Source organism: Hemiscyllium ocellatum, chromosome 7 (genome assembly GCF_020745735.1).
Source record: "Hemiscyllium ocellatum isolate sHemOce1 chromosome 7, sHemOce1.pat.X.cur, whole genome shotgun sequence".
Classification (NCBI taxonomy): Eukaryota; Metazoa; Chordata; class Chondrichthyes; order Orectolobiformes; family Hemiscylliidae; genus Hemiscyllium; species Hemiscyllium ocellatum.
This window is the reverse complement of record NC_083407.1, coordinates 99854377-99872107: the sequence shown is the minus strand read 5'-3', so window position 1 is coordinate 99872107 and position 17731 is coordinate 99854377. Positions and strand designations below refer to the sequence as shown.

Genomic DNA, 17731 nt, shown 5'->3' with positions numbered 1-17731 from the left:
CCCATAACTATGGCACTGCAATCTTCTGCACTTGCACCCTTGTTACTTTCCTTTCTGAGAACCAGAATTTGCCCTTGAACACTCCAACTTCACCAACAATGTAATCGCTACGATGTTTTCGTCTATTTAACGTTTTGAAAAATTTGTTCAGTCTTTAATCTGGTCCTGAATCCTCTATAATCTATCACCTCATCCCCTGGCACCTTACAATGCGTCTGCAGGAGAAAACACTTCCCATATCACTACTGGGAGTATTCACTCATGATAGAATCCTTCTATATTGGGAAGTTCACATTTTGAGTTCAGTAATTATTTTTCTGGACATCTCTGCTTCACCTGCAAGTAGGATTCTGGACTACTGCAATTCTATAATTTTGATTCAATGTTGTATATTGTTCCAGGGAACTTCAGCATTGTGAAACAGTGACTTATCTTTGTACTCGGCACTTTACAACCTTTTGACCTTGATATTGACTTGCATAATTTCAGGCCTTTCAGCCGAGCTTTCTCTCTTCCCTTCTGCTTATCTGTAGCTTCACAGTGATCGTGTATTCCTTTGTCTCGTTTCCCCTCCCAAGTACATTACCCCTCACCTTTCCAGGTTGACTACTTCTCACTTTTCTGCCCTCCTACCCAATCTATTAATACCTACATGCTGTCTGCAGCTTTCTTCCACTGAGTTAGTGTGATGTAGTTCTTCTGGTTGGATTTGTGTTATCACTTGTCATGCCTGCCTAAATCTCTGTATCTTGGCGGAAGGTACAGTTGCTGACATATTCAGCTGATAACCTATTGCACATCGTCACAGAATTGTTACACCGTAGGAGGAGACCATTTGTCCCATCGTGCCTGCACTGACTGACTAGCACTCAAACTTGCAATTTTTTAAACTAATGTTCAGAGATTGGCATGCCTAATGTGGCATTCACTGTCAGTTTTCGCCAGAAGTGTATGACTTAGTCATCAGCACAGAGCTTTTATTATTCATTGTCAGGAGCCCTTTGTCTGAAACCCATCTTTAGTAGCATGTATACAAAAGCAGAATATTGCAGATACTGCAAATCTGAAATTAAAAACTGGTCGTGGACCTGAAATGTGAACTGTTTCTCTTTCTACAGGTGTTGCCTGAATATTTCCAGCATTTCAGGTTTATATTTCAGTATTTTGATGTATACGTATTCCACGTCATAATTCTTAGTGCTATACAGAGCTGTGGTGCGACCACACCTGGAATATTATATTCTATTTTGGTCTCCCTATCTGAGGAATAATGTTCTTACTCTTGACAGAGTGCAGCAAAAGTGAACTAGATTGATTCCTGGGATGGCAGGCCTGACGTATGAGGAAAATTTGAGTTCATTAGGATTGTTTTCACTGGTGTTGAGAAGAATCAGGGTGGATCTTATTGAAACCTATATAATTCTAAAAGGACTTGACAGGTTTAATCCAGGAAGGATGTTCCAGAGCCAGGTGTCACAGTTTAAGGATTAAGAGTCCACCTTTTAGGAGTAGGATGAAGGCAAATTTCTTCACCCAGAGAAAATAATGAACCTGTGGAATTCATGACTACAGAAAGTGGTTGAGGCCAAAACGTTGTGGTGTAAGGTAGATGTAGCTCCTGTGGCTAAAGGTATCGAGCGATTTGAACAGTGGCTGGGAGGGGAGTATGATGGAACTTGATGATCAACTATGATCCTTTAAATGGTGGAGCAAACGCAAGACATTAAATGGCCTACTCTTAGTTTCTATGTTTCTCTATGTATTTCTCCACTGGTTGCATGATTGAGGTTTCCTCCTGTGCTCATCCTCTCCGAGTTAATCTGTTTGTTGCCTTGTCTTGAAAGCCTGGCAGCTCTCTCCTTGAATCAGAATGTAACTGTAAACAGTTCAGAATTATGATGTTTTCAGATTATTAATTTCCTCAATAGGCAAACTGTCTCTTGCATCCCTTTCCATGTCCAACCAATATCATCACTGCCCAACCACTGAGAAGAATCCAGTCCCAGTGTTGTACCTTGTCGTGAATATTCCACGTGCACCACATCAGCTGGTTAGCTGCATCCTGACCAAATGGAGACCAGCTTTGCTCAGTTCTTGCATTGTTGAATTAACTGCGTGAGATTGACTTGGCTCTGAATTCTCAATGGCAGGCATATCACTGTGGGCACAAATCAAGCCCCTGCATAAATCATGTGAAGGTTGATGGTTATGAGTTGTTTGTCATTGTGTTCATTTTGAGACCTCAAAGTGCAATTCAGTAATATTTAGTCTCTTGTTGACAGAGTGTCATGAACAGGATGCATGTAATCAACATCCCTTATGCTCTGATGAAGGTGAATCCTCTTTCCTGGATACAGAAAGTTAATGCCTACAAAGGTATGGTCATAACTTATTCAAAAGGGATTTAACAGGCCAAAGTCATTCAGTCCATTTTGCACTGTGCTGTTAGCTTATTACAATTTCGTACAAATTTAGATGGTTTGAATTTGCCATCATACTGCAGCTTCTTATCCCACCTTGCATCATATCACACAAAAGTAGGTCTGTTTTGTTCTTGCATCATAATTACATTGGCACAAATCTTGGAAGATGGCAGAGCAAGTTAAGAAGACAGTTTTAAAAGAATCAAGGATTCTTTGTGTGTATTAAGAACAATAGCATGCAGAAATAAGGAATTGGTGTTCGTTGTTTGTAAAGTATGGGTAAGGTCTCAGCTGACAAATTGTGGACAATTTTGGGAACTACCACTGTCGGAAGATTAAAATTTTAAATCAATCAGTATGTATTTGTTTATTGGCTGCGAACTCTTTCTCTTCCCACAGTGGTGTGATAAATACAATGCGAATTCATAAACGGCAACTCACATTGATATCTGGTGGACTGTGACAAATCACTTAGTGAGTCACGCAGCATGGAAATAGACACTTCGATCCAACTAGTCCATGCCAACCATGCTCCCAAACTTAAACTAGTTCCACTTGCCTACATTTGACCCATATCCCTCAAAATCTTTCCTATTCATGAACTTATCCAAATGTCTTTTGAATGTTGTAATTGTACCTGCATCCATCTTTTGATCTGGCCGTTCACTCCTCACACCTAACCACTCTCTGTATTTAAAAAAAAATGCCCCCGTGTCCATTTTAAAACTTTCTCCTCTCACCTTTAAAATATTTCCCTCATTTTGACCTCCCCACCCATGGGAAAAAAACCCATGCTATTCATCTTATCTTTGGCATCTCACGATTTTATAAACCTCTACAAGGTCGCCCCTCAACCTCCTGCACTTGCTTATGTCCTTGGTCTTCAGACTCTTGATCCACAGGATCATCTTTTTGCATTATACTTTTATATTGTCTCCTGCGAATATCATATTTTGGTGATGCATAGGTATGTCAGTGCCAATTCCAGATTAGAGTTTAGGTGTTCAATGTTTGCCAGTTGTTTGAGGAATAGGGTTGCAATTGTAATAAATGCATTATTTTGAGTTCGTTAAAGAAGCTTACCCTACAATTACTACCGCCCCTCCAACCGCACCCCCTCCAAGACTACAGCATAAATGCTGTCCTCACTACACTTTACTCCAGCTTTGAAGAGTCCTTTAGACTCAAAACGTTAACTTGCTGTCTCTCCATGGATACTGCGATCTCCAGCATTTGTTGTTTTCAGTCTACAGATTCCAGCATATGCAGTAATTTGCTCCTATCCTTGGTACATTTTCTTGTATTCTGGAGAGGAGTGCTATAAAAAAAAAGCAACTGGCCATTTTGGTGATTCAATCAATATATTTAAGTCATGGTGCAACCTGGTAGAAAAGTAGGTCAGTGTATACTTCCTGTCACAATCATAACAACAGGATGCAAAAGAATAGAATGGCTTCTCTTGAGCAAAAAGCAGAAGACAGTTGAGAAGTCCACCTTCTAAACAAGCGGTTCCAAGTCCTCCATGTATCTTCAATATTGTGAACAAGGAGCAGACCAATTGAGCCTGCTCCACCAGTTCATACCCTCCATGCATCAAACTACCATAACAAATTTTCAAGTTCAGAATGCAATGTCTTTATTTATTTCCTTAGCCGACAATATAAAGAAACAAACAAATCTGCCTAGGTAAAGGTGAAGGAATGCTTCTCTCAGTTGTTGCACGCGCTTAACTAACTTGCCTCCAATTTATGCAATCATGCAAGTCCCTGTACAGAGATGCAGCAATTGAACAGAAATATAAAAGGTAACAGATCGCTGGAAATTTTGAACTGATATTGCAGGACAGTGATTTGATTCCCTGGAAGGATTCTCATGAAGATGCTACATGTCCTACACAATGTTCCAGTGTCTGAATGACGGCTTGCTATTTCTGCTGTGATGAGTACCAGTGGCTTTTCATCTACAGCTTTGGCAAGAATTCAATTTTTAAATAATGTTGCAAAAGATTTGGCTGACCCTGTTTAAATGATGTACTCCAGGTATTGCCTCCCATTATGTCACTGTTTGAGAACCACTGTTGTCATCTAGTCCTAAGCCCATTGGATTTAATATGAATTTAGTGCCTTCCATTTTAAGATGTTAGAAGGTTTTTTAGTTTTCATGGGACACTGGTGTTGCAGATTCGTCAGTATTTATTGCCCGTGTCGAGTTGTCCTTGAGAAGGTAGTGAGCTGCCTTCTTGGACCACTGCAGTATTTTCCTGAGGGTCGCATAAACACATCTGACAGTTTAAATGCTGCATCTGTAATTTTAAAATGTCTTGACCCCCTCAAGTGTAATAACAAACCCTCTTTTTTTTTGTAGCTCACATTGCTGTGGTAAAATCGCGCGACATGCATTGGTCTCTCTTAGCTCAACGTGATCAGAGGGATGTAAGTCTCAGCTCACTGCGGATGCTGATTGTAGCAGATGGTGCAAATCCATGTGAGTATGCTGTCTTGTCTTCAAACTCAAATTCTTCAACATCTAGGGACCAGCATGCCCCTCTTCCAATTTCACTTGCTTCTGCATCCATCTTTGACAAGCAACTTTTCTCTAAGTCACTGGTCATTGCATCTTCAAATTCTGAAATGCTGAGCTTTTGACCTTCCAGCTTTCAGTAACTCAACCACACCTCCAACTTTATCTGTGACTTTATCCCTAGAAAACTCCATTCTTCAGCAAACCTTCTAATCCATCTTCCAGTAGTTTGGTATGGTGTGCAGCCATCTTCTTGCCAACTGCATCGTCTGGGAAGCAGAAATGATTTTATGCTGAATAGTGGGGGAAAGGCATCCAATTTGGGAAGACGCACGAAATCCAAGAGTGAATTCAAGGCCAAAAGCAAGCTATTAATATGGGAAATGATAAATAGATGTTGACAGAAAAGGGATCGAGAGTATGAGTCAACCAACAGATAAGACTAGAAGTTTCTAAGAGTAAAAGATAAAACTAAAACCTGTATCTGAATGTATGTTGCATTCCAAATAAAACAGATGAACTAAGTGCAAATAACAATGAACAAGTGTGATCTGGGAGACATGACAGTGATATTGCAGGATGATGATATGGATTGGGATCTGAATCATAAAGGGTGTAGGATATTTGGAAATTATACACATTGCTCCATGAGTTTATGATGGTATTAGGCCAATAGAGAGAGAGAGAGAGAGAACCTAAATTCAGGAAACTAAGTTGCGAAAGCAGGCTAGAAATGATAAAGGCAAGAAGTCACTTGAGTGTAGAATTGCGCCTATCCCTAACCCCACCCACCTAACCAAACCAAGTAACCACACAGTGTGGGGCTCAAAGGAGGAAATAGTGGTAGCTTGTCAGAAAGGTACAATGATAATCATGGAAGATTTTAAACTTGAAAAGTCAGATGGGCATGAGATGCATGACCCTTCCCCACAACTCGCTGTCCAGTATATTGGTGACATCATTGGTGATGCTTCCTTTTCTCTCTCCTGAAATTTCAAAGCTTGATCAGTTATGCTTCCAGTTTCCACCCTCTTGTCACCTTCATCTGCTTGATCTCTGACTCCTCTGCCTTGAAGTTTGTTTTATATTTCTGAGGTTAGGCTGGCGACAGATATCCACTACATGCATATGATTCCCACAGTTAACTGGACTATACATCCTCTCACTTTGCTTCCTGTAAAGGCACTATTCCATTCTCAAAGTTTCTTCGTCCCTGCTTCATCTACTCTGATGCCAAGTTCGACAAGGTAGGATGTGCTTAGATATTTCCACCTTAGGATTCCTGCTACCATGGTTGACAGTCCTGAGCTGTATCCCACTCATTTCCTGTACTTTTGCCCTCGCCTCTTCTCTTCCCTTCCACAGCACTGAGAGTGACCCTGTGGCCCTCACTTTCTGCCCCAAAATTCATATTCAAGAATCATAAACCACCCTTTCCACCACCTCCAGTTGGATGTCACTATAGGACACCTAATTCCCCTCGTCAGTGTTTCGCAGATACTGTTCCTTCCTGGTAACACAAAGCTGGTCCTTTTTTCAAGGATCCGTGTCCTTGGCCTTTTTCAGAGGGGTTGTAAACATTGCCCAGTGTCAATTAGACTGATTTGGTACAGAGATTAAAGGGTATTGAGAGGTTTTTTTTGTTTATATGTAAACAGGTGAGACTTCAGGCCAAAGTGGTCATGCTTTAAAAGTGACCTGGTAAATGAAAGGGGAGTGTTCAGCTATCAAGCTGAGCAGTTCAGTCAAAAAATAGTTGGGAATTCAACAGTGAACTGTGTGGAAACATGCTTTTGCTGCCCTTCTAACTTGAACCTGTAAGCATCTGTTCCTTCTTGTTTACTCTATCTTAAGCGGGGGTTGCTTCTTGGAGCTGTTGTGTATATTTGGAACAGCACAGTTAAGTCCAGTTTGGATAGACTGAGTTCTGTAGGGGTTCTTTCTTCTGTTCTTTGTGTTTCGTTGTGTAATTTTGTGAATAATTTGCTCTGTTTGAAAATCTAGTAGTCAACCTGGCTAGCTTACCCCAGGTAATTCTCACTGTACACTTACTGAAACAAATTGCGAAGTTGTGGGCTGAGATACCTGCTCAAGAATGTTTTGAGTGGTCTGTCTAGTCCATAACACTGAACATTCTGGGCCATTTCTCCTGCACTCCCAGCGTTTCTCCACACCTCCATAGAATCTTCCCAAGCAATTGGAGAAGATGAAACACTTGTCCATTCATCAGCTCACTATCCAAGATTCCAGATACCTTCCAAGTGAAGCAGTCAACTGTATTTGCTGCTCATAGTTTAGTCTCACCAATATTAGTCATAAAGATGTACAGCACAGAAATAGACCCTTTGGACCAACTTGACCAGATATCCTAAACTAATCTAGTTCAATTTGCCAGCACTTGGCCCATATCCCTCCAAACCCTTCCTGTTCATATCCCCACCCAGATGTCTTTTAAATGTGTAATTGTACTAGCGTCTACCACTTCCTCTGGCAGCTCATTGTAAACGTGCACCACCCTCTGCATGAAAAAGTTGCCCCATAGGTCCCTTTTTAAATCTTTCCCCTCGCCTTGAACCTATGCCCTCGAGTCCCACCCCACTCCCGCCAACCCAGGGAAAACACCTTGTTTATTTGCCCTATCCATGCCCCTCATGATTTTATAAACCTTGATAAGATCACCCCTCAGCCTGTGATGCTCCAGGGAAAGCAGCCCTAATCTATTCAGCCTCTCCCTATAGTTCAAATTCTCTAAACCTGGCAACATCCTTATAAATCTTCTCTGAACCTTTCAAGTTTCACAACTTCCATCTTTTCACAAGCATCCTTGATGCTTTGACCAATGAAGGAAAGGATACCAAACTCCACCTTGATTATCCTATTGATCTGCGAGTCTGTTTTCAAGGAATTATGAACCTATACTCCAAGGTCTCTTTGTTCAGCAGGGCCTAACTGTTAATTGTATAAGTCCTGCCCTGATTTGCCTTATCAAAATGCAGAACCTCACATTTACCTAAATTAAACTCCATCTGCCACTTCTCAGCTCATTGGCCTATCTAATCAAGATCTCATTGTACTCTGAGGTAACCTCCTTCCCTGTCAATGACACCTTCAATTTTGGTGTCATCTGCAAACTTACTAATTATACCTCCAATGTTTACATCCAAATCATTTATATGAATAACAAAAAGATTCTAAGAGGATGTGTGGTTCAATGCTCAGCTCAAGGCTATATAGAACTGGAGGTTACAAATAATCTGGTTCAGCCTGAGAACAAATCAAAAGTAAGAGTAATGAAATCAAAAGTAAGAGTACAGTGTTTGTGGCAGTGTGTGCAATTTTCTAATGTCAAACTGGAAAGAAGTGTAAGCCTGGATGTTTGACAGACAGCAAAGGGATGTCACACATAGTGGACACAAAGTTAGGTGTCAAAAGCATATATATGGACGTGAATCCTATCATAACAGATATCACAAAGGGACTCAGCTGGAGGATTAAGCCATTCAACCCATCGAGTCCACATCGACCTCCAAAGAGCATCCTACCCAAACCCATTCCCCCTACTGTATCTCTGTAACCCTGCATTTCCTATGGCTAATTCACCCAGTCTGCGCATCCCAGGACACAATGAGCAATTTAGCATGGCCAGTCCATCTAACCTGCACATCTTTGGTCTGTGGGAGTAAACCAGAGCACTTGGGGGAAACCCATGCTGGTATGAGAATTTGCAGTGTTCACACAGACAGTCGCCCGAGGCTGGAATCGAATCCAGTTCCCTAAGTGTTGAGAGGCAGCAGTGTTAGCTGCTGTGCCACCCAAAGATTTTTATCTGAGTAACTTCGCAAAGTAAATTTCTTCCAGTTGCATTGCACTCATTAATAAACCACTTGCTAATGAATTTTACAGTGGGATAGAGAATGTTAACTTAACCATTAACAAAAAATGAACTAATATTCCTCACAAATGACTTTCAATTAATGTAAGCTTTAAATAACAGTTTGAGGTGCATTCCTCCAGATATTGGGAAACGTTGCTTGCAAAAGCTGCGGACCCCAACAAGTGTCAGAATATACTCTGAAACAAGAGTGCAATCCTGCAGGTCTTACGCAAACATCAATGTGCTCAGAGGGAAATGTTATTTCCACTTTCTGAAATGCAACATGATAGCAAAGGAAAAAACACTTTTTGAAATTTTTTTTGTTTGTTTATTATGTTATGGCACACATTTTTACCATCCTAGAGATCTGAAGAACTTCTTGGATTCTTTGAGAATCTTTTGGGATCTCTGAATACCAAATTTTCTGCCATGTCTTAAATGGCATGAAGCCTACAAGCTAACTTATCCAAAAGAGCATGCTGAGTTGAAGGAATGTTGGATAGTTTTATTTGGCTATGTTAGACTGTTCTACCATCTCCTCCCCTAAACAAACAACAGCGTTTTCAGTGTGGTATCATTCTTGTTTTAGGGGAGGAAAAAAAATCATCCATTCATTAAATTATCAAGAACTGTTAGGAAAGGACTATGCAGAGAAATGAACGGAACAAAAAATTGTGAATTAATGTGTACGTTCCCACCCAACATAAATTTTATTCATGTTCTGAATCATGGATATGTAGATATTTTTAATTACCTTGTTTGAACCCACCCTGGACAGGATGCTTTCATGGAGTGTTAAAATGTTTCTTTGCACTCCGACTTAGTAATTGGTTATGTCAACCACACTAACTAGGACAAGCTACCAGTAGGCAGTCTGCCAGGGCAGGGATAATTATCTTCAGCATTCACAACTGAATTGTGTGAAGGTAGAGTGAGGCAGAAGAATTTGAGCAAACTGGACTTGCAGTGTTGACTGTGTGCAATGTTGACATCTAGTGGCTAAGAATCATGACAGTTTAGAAATGGAATTTAATTCAAGTTGATATTTTGTTTCAATATATTTATGCACAACCAATTATTCTAAGTGCAAATGGTGGACAGGAAAAATTTGTGTCCATGTTGTTTCCCTCATTTTTTAACCTATGGCATTATTTATTTCACAATGTGAGAAAGCATTGGTTTGCTCCTAAACCATACTCAAAGCTTTTTTTTAAGCAGATCAATAAATAATGCAATGGAATGGCTGAGGCTGTCATGTCCACTCCTGGTGAGACTTGACTCCATCAGCTACTTGTTGGACCGAAATGAGGTAACTTCAATTATGGGCCAAAAATCTGCTCGAATGCAAGATAGGCGTGCAGATTCACTATTGTATTACAAGGTTGTGTTTCATACAATGTGATGTTTTGAATTGAACAGGTAATCTTATTAAAATATCAAAATCTTTTGATATTCCTGTTCAAATGTTAAGCCAGGATTTTCCAGAGTGGCAGTCGGGATCCCAAGTGACATCATAAGCTGAAATTTGGGATCATAGATTCCAAGGCAGCGAAATGTGCCATAGAGGTGTTGCAACAATTTTAAAATCTAAAAGTCAGGTCACAGTGACAAAAAATTTGGAATGTTCTTGAGTAAGCATTCATTTGCTCCCTGTTGGTGAACCTCAAGGTATTTACTTACTAAACATGTCTTTGTTTACAGGGTCAATATCATCTTGTGATGCATTTGTGAACGTTTTTCAATCACGTGGTTTACGGCCTGAGGTGATATGTCCATGTGCCAGCTCATCAGAAGCTCTGACAGTGGCTATTCGCAGGTACAAGTGCTCTTTCCAAAATGAAAATCCTGTGATTTGCTGGAGGCTTCTGTCTTTGAGCACACTGAATTTTCTGAAATGTATTGCAAATATATATTTAGTAATTTATATAAGTGTATATTTGCTCTCATTTCTACAACTAAATAAAACACACACGTCATGTATTTTGGGCTTTGTTTCCTTGTTTATTCATAGATGCTGCAGAAAGATTTTGGAGGTATTGGTTTGACCACCTAAGAGGTTGGTTGTAGAGGAGCCATCTTGCCATTCTTTAAATTTGATTAAGTGTCGTTCCAGCCTTTTTGGTTCAGCTGTGAAAAAGTTAAGGGAGCGACAGAGGGAAGCATCTGTGTTGTCATGACCCTTTCTGCATTCCTGCTAGTAAAACTGAATACTCACTAATTAAATTTGCTCACTGATTGCTAGATAATTGTTTAATTGTTTCATTTGAATTTGATGTGTTCAGATGATTAGAGGTTCATGTATGCGAAACGCCATGTGACGAGGGGAGAACCTGGTAACTGTAATGGGTTCTCTTTTATTTCAGGCCTGGTGACTTCGGAGGACCTTTTTCACGGAAGATGGTGCTGTCCATGAATGGCTTGAGCTTTGGAGTTATACGTATGGACACAGAAGAAAAGCTGTCTGTTCTAACAGTCCAAGATGTTGGCACTGTCATGCCTGGAGGTATATTTCTTCTAATTGCAATTGTTGATATTGCGAGTGATTCCTGCAGTTACTGGTGCTGTTTATTTTCATTAGCTATTGACAAATTCATGTCATTGAATCGAATAATGCAGATTTAGAAATCCAAAAAGGTATTTACAAAACTGATTAGTCTTGCTCCGGTGCAATATTAAAGCCTGCTACCATTCCTGAATCATCAAATCACTACCTTTTTACACAACCCCTCACTACTTCATCATTCATTCGCTCTCCTCCCCTTGCTCTCTCCATCCTCCCTCCTGACTGATCCCTAAGCACATTCATATTCTGGTCCATCAGGCATCATTGTTGACTGCCGAAAATGGGAAAAACTCTTTGCCACTTGTAAAATCTCCTGATGAAGAGGTTTTTGGCTGTGTACAGTTCTCAGTCGCCGAACTGTATAAATCAATTTCTAAGTCAGAATATGTATTTACTACTATCACCAACAAAAATATAATGAACGTTAAGCCAACTTGCCTGGGGATTGTGAAATTCCATATGAAAAGGTAAATAAACGAAGCTTTGTCAAATGTAGAAGTTTTATAAACTTCACTATACTTCAGGAGAAAAAGACACATTTGAATTTCACCACTGTGTAAGCTCTTCCCTGTCTGTTATTCTTTAATGCTTTTACCTCAGCAATAAACTTCTAACCATTACCCTTATACTTCCTTTTTGTAGCTTGATATCAAATTTTGTTTAAATTGTTTGTGAAACATGTTACATTAAAGCTGCAAGATAAATACAAGAGATTGTGGATGTTTCAGATAACTGGTACACTTTCTCTCCTCTTGCCTTCAATGTTTCTTAATGTGTCTGTCTTACAGCATTAGTATGTATTGTAAAGTTTGAAGGTACCCCATATCTCTGCAAAACTGATGAGATTGGAGAGATCTGTGTGAGCTCACGTGCATCTGGGACATCATACTATGGACTGCCAGGAATGACAAAGACGGTTTTTGAGGTATCTGAAATTACTGTGAGAATACATTACTTTTTGGAAGTATATTTTAATTTTATCTTGTGTGTTAATTGTTCCCATCCAAATTGAGAAGTTCCTACCTCTGGGGACTGAGTTGCTGTCTATTTAAAAGCTTCAACTTGCATTTAGATTATCTTCCTCCTTCCTTTCACCTACATTCTACTGATTTAACATCACAAGAGCTCAATCCTCTGGTGTTTTATGGTGTGAGAAAACTTTTGCCCATGTTGATCTGTCTCGGAGTGATTTTTTTTCTCTCTTCCCTGTTGCAACATATGTCTTGCTTTATGTGCACTTTATCCTGATCTGAATATTCCTGAGCTAATTTGCAGGTTTAACATCACTTGAAGTTTTTTTCAGTTTCTAAAAATGGCCAATTTTTGTTTCATGCCTCCAGTGTAACTTCTACTGTTTGGATTCTGACCATGACTTTTGTTTTGTCTTTTGTTTGATAACATATGGCAAAAGTGAAGTACTAAGTTGTTTGATTACACTGACAGTGCTATTTTCCCTCTTATGTAATAGCTGTATCAATGTCTTAATTTACCAAGTGATTGGGGCAGGTTAATCGGTTTCTACAAAAAAAAATCAATGCATCCAGTTCAAAAGAAAATTGTGATCATCAAGCTTGGTATGAAAATTTCCATGTTCTAGCAATTTAGAGCAATATCTTTGCTGTTTTACAATGAGTTTGCAGCCATTTTGAAACTAACAGATGAAGTGAAAGTAACTAATTTGGTTTCACCCAGTAGCCCGCTTAAAGAGCCAACTTTGAAGGTCAATTTAATGTCTTAATTATACACAAGTGCTGCAGTATTGATGATTTGTTTATCACGAATCTTCCTTATCTGCTTAGTGTTAAGCAAATATGTCCAGAATATGTATATATTCTACCTTGTCTCAGATGTCTTCAGACATGTGAATCATTGGGATACCTTCTGGGGAAGGTGGGACCTGTACAAAGAGGACAGGTTGCAACTGAACTGGAGGGACACCAATATTCTGGGCAGGAGGTTTGCTCGAGCTCTTCGGGAGGGTTTAACCTAGATTCGCAGCAGGGATGGGAGCCTGTGCCACAGATCAGATGATGGAGTAGATAGTGAACAGCCAAATATAGCATTGAGAGAGTCTGAGGATGGATAGGCTCTTGATAGGACAAAAGAGCAGTCAATGTGATGGATTGAAGCGAGTCTATTTTAATGCAAGAGCTAGCAGGAATAAGAGTGATGAACACAGAGCATGGATCAGTATTTGGAACTATAATGTTGTGGCCATTATGGAGACTTAGATATGACAGGGGCAGGAATGCTTATTGGACGTTCCATGATTTAGTTGTTTCAAAATGAATGTGTGTATTGTGGGGGTGTGGGTTGGGGGAAGGCAGAATAGGTAGAGATGTGGTATTGCTAATCAGGGATAGTATCTCAGCTACAGAAAGGGAATTCATCAAGAGGGTTTGTCTATGGAGTCTTTATGTGTGGAAGTCGGAAACCAGAAAGGAGTTGTAATTTTATTGGGAGTTTTCTCCAGCCCCCCTCCCCACTAGCAACAGAGACATGAAGAACAGATTGAGAGGCAAATTTGGGCATGTGTAGAAATAACATGATTGTTGTCATGAGTATTTAACTTCCCCCTTGTTGTTTGGAATCTACTTAATTCCAGTAGTTTGAATTGAACAGTTTTTGTCAGACATATCCAGGCTGGGTTCCTGAAGCAATATGTAGAAAGCCCTAGTAGGGGGGAGGCCATATTGGATTTGGTGCTTGGCAATGGATAATGCCAGGTGTCAGATCTCCAGGTGGGAGAACATTTTGGTGATTGTCATCACAACTCCATGACCTTTGCTCTACTCATGGAGAGGGATAGGAGCAAAAGGTATGGGAAAGTGTTTAATTCGGGCAGGGGAATTACAATGCTATTAGGCAGGAACTGGGGATTGGGAACATCTGTTCTCGGGGAAATTCACAACAGAAATGTGGAGGTTGATTGGGAAGCACTTGCTGATAGTGCTGGACAGGTTTGTCCCACTGAGACAGGGAAGGGATGGTAGGTTGAAAGACCTTGGGTGACCAGGGATGTGGAACATCTAGTCAAGTGGAAAAAGGAAGCTTAAGAGTCGGCAAGGATGATCAAAGCTGTAGAGGGTTGCAAGGTAGCAGGAAGCTTTCGTGAGTAGGATTAGGGAAAATCGTAAGGCGTTCTACAGTTGCATGAAGAACAAGAGGATGGTGAGAGTGAGGATAGGACTGATCAGGGATAGTGGAGGGGACTTGCACTTGGATTCGGAGGAGGTAGGAGAGGTCCTTAATGAATACTTTGCTTCAGTATTCACTTCTGGGAGGGACCTTGATGTTTCTGAAATCACCATGAAACAGACTGATATGCTAGATTGAGGGTGATGTTCGGCAGAGGATATGCTGAAAATCTTGAAATACATTAAGGTGGATAAATCCTCTGGGCCAGACATGATATATACTCTGTTTAGTACAGGAAACAAGGGAAGAGACTGCTGTGCCTTTGGCGATGATCTTTGCATCCTCACTGTCTACTAGTGTACTGGCAGATGATTGGAGGGTGGCAGATGTTAGTCCCTTGTTCAAGAAAGGGAATAGGGATAATCCAGGGAATTACGGACCAGTCAGTCTTGCGTCTGTGGTGGGCAAATTATTGGAGAGGATTCTGAGAGACAGGATTTATAATAACTTGGAAAACCATTTTGATTAGAGATAGTCAGCATGGCTTTGTGAGGGGCAAGTCATGCCTCACAAGCTTTAGTGAATTATTTGAAGATGTGACAAAACGCGTTGATGAAGGTAGAGCAATGGATGTGGTATACTTGTATTTTCGGAAGGGGTTTGATCGGGTTTGCCATGGTAGTCTCATTCAGAAAGCATGGGATACAGGGAAACCTGACTGTCTGGATACAGAGGGTGCTGGTTGATGGAAAGTATTCCGCCTGGAGCTTGGTAACCAGCGGTGTTCCACAGGGATTGGTTCTTGGACCTCTGCTCTTTGATTTTTATAAATGATTTGGATGAGAAAGTGGGAAAGTGGGTGAGTATGTTTGCCGATGACACGAAGCTTGGTGGAGCTGTGGATAGTGTGGAGGGCTGTCATAGGTTGCAACGAGACATTGACAGGATGCAAAATTGGGCTGACGTGTGGCAGATCGAGTTCAACATGGAAAAGTGTGAAGTGATTATTTTTGGAAGGTTAATTTGAATGCAGTATACGTAGTTAAAGGCAGGATTCTTGGCAATGTAGAGCAACACTGGGATCTTGGGGTCCATGTCCATAGATCCCTCAAAGTTCCCACCCAGGTTGATAGGGTTATTAAGAAGGTGTATGGTGTGTTGTGTTTCATTAGCAGGGGATTGAGTTTAAAAGCCATGAGGTTATGCTGCAACTCTCTTGAGCCCTGGTTAGACTACATTTGGAATAATGTGTTCAGAGCTGTTTGCCTCATTAGAGAAAAGATTTTAGGAGCTTTGGAGAGGGTGCAGAGGAGATTTACAAGGATGCTGCCTGGATTGGAGGGCATGACTTATCAAGAAGGGTTGAGGGAGCTAGGGCTTTTGTCACGTCGAAGAAGGATGATAGATGTCATGAGAGAGGTATACAGGATGTTGAGACACATAGGCAGAGTGGACAGCCAGAGATTTTTTTCCCTTGGTGGAAATGTCTATCATGAGGGGGTATAATTTTTCGGTAAATGGAAGACTGTTTAGGGGAGATGTCAGAGGTAGGTTCTTTTCTCAGCGTGGTGGGTGCATAGAATGCACTGCCAGCAGTGGTAATAGAGTCAAATACATTAGGGAAATTTAAGCAACTCTTGGACAGGCACATTGAAGTTAGTACAATGAAGAGTACGTACGTTCATTTGATCTTAGAATAGGATAGAAGGCCAGCACAACAATGAGGGCCGAAGGGCCTGTATTGTGCTATGTTGTTCTTTGTTTTATTTGTCTTAACATTAGCATGCAATTAAGTATGTAAGCTGGCTCAAGCTTGAAGGTTTGTTTTCAGACATTTTGTCACTATACTAGGTAACATCAGAGAGAGTCTGCAGTGAAGTGTTGGCGATATGTTCTGCCTCTCTATAACTCTTGATTTCTTAAAGTGGGTGATGTCATTTCCGGTTCTTTTTTCTCAAGGGAACGTAGGTTAGGATCTGAATCCTTGTGTTTATCGATGGAGTTCTGGTTAGAATGCCATGCCTCTAAGCATTCTCATGCGTGTCTTTGTTTCGCCTGTCCTAGGATGTGTATGTTGTCCCAGTTAAAGTGATGTCGTTCTTTGTCTGTATGTTTAGAAACTAATGATAGTGAGTCATGTCTTTTGATGGCCAGTTGATGTACATGTATCCTGGCACATGTTGTATTCCTTTAAACTGGGAGAATGGTGGCAAGTTCTCAATTCATTGCCTGTGTCTTGATGCGTTTGCCTGTAGAAGTAGGTAAAGGACAGAGTTTGATTTCTAGGAATCATGTTATTTCTATATGGCTCTAGCCAGTGCTGCTGATCCAAAGAAAAAAATGTTTTTCACATAGAAATGTGGCATCCCTGTTAAAGCCAGTATTTGATTTTAAGATTTGTCCAGTTTTCCCTAAAGAACTTGAAGTACTGAAGATCAAGGTTGTTCTTTTGTAAATTCCCCTCCAATTGTTACATTCATCCAAAAATAACAGAATTTGAAACTTGCAAAAATTGGAAAAAACAGTCATTAGAAAGGAAGCCGAGTGCAGGATGGCCACATCGGTATTTGTTACATATAGAGGGTTGTTTTAATCTCCAGCTCGACAGAAAACAGAGTTGGTGATGAGAGTTCCTGTTTCCACGTAATGCCAGTTAAAATCTACTATTGTACTATCAAAGAAAAGATATGATTAAAGAGGAATGCTGGTGTCCAGATGTCAAACTAAAGTTGTTTACCAAAAACTTGAAAAATGTTCACAAATCATATTTTCCATTGCATCCAGTAAATGAGTAGATACTCTTCCAGATATGAACATAGTTTCAGCCTTCAATGTGTTGAATTCATTCTCCAGCCAGTCTTTTGTTGGTTTTATTCTGCACTCCAACATGAGCACGAGCTAAGGCAGACTAGATGATCATCTTGGAATTCATGGTAGCCCTTCCCAGGTCAATTAGGTTGTATGAATTTTCCAAAGTTTTAGTTGATGTCAGTGACAACTATCCCAAGTTTATTGTTTTCTTCAAAATTTTCTATCTTTCCTTACCTAATATATTTCCAAGAAAAAAATTGTGTGCAGCCAGAGCCAAACAGTGAGCCAGAAGTGCTTGAGGGGAATATTACTTGATTGCAACTGTGAAAAGCTTATATGTTTTCTAATCAAAAGCATGTGAAGGACATATTTGTGTCACAGTTGAGCTTTTATGTAAAATAT

General features: G+C 40.3%; 1 protein-coding gene across 1 annotated transcript in view; it reads left to right on the top strand.

Moving 5' to 3' along the window:
• Window positions 1-17731, top strand: part of LOC132817241 (disco-interacting protein 2 homolog A-like) — a 269644-nt gene that overhangs the window by 188749 nt on the left and 63164 nt on the right. The window contains exons 15-19 of the mRNA XM_060827592.1: window positions 2283-2376; window positions 4788-4907; window positions 10519-10633; window positions 11181-11320; window positions 12169-12305. Of these exons, the coding sequence (XP_060683575.1) occupies window positions 2283-2376; window positions 4788-4907; window positions 10519-10633; window positions 11181-11320; window positions 12169-12305 (606 nt within the window). The remainder of the gene's footprint in view (window positions 1-2282; window positions 2377-4787; window positions 4908-10518; window positions 10634-11180; window positions 11321-12168; window positions 12306-17731) is intronic.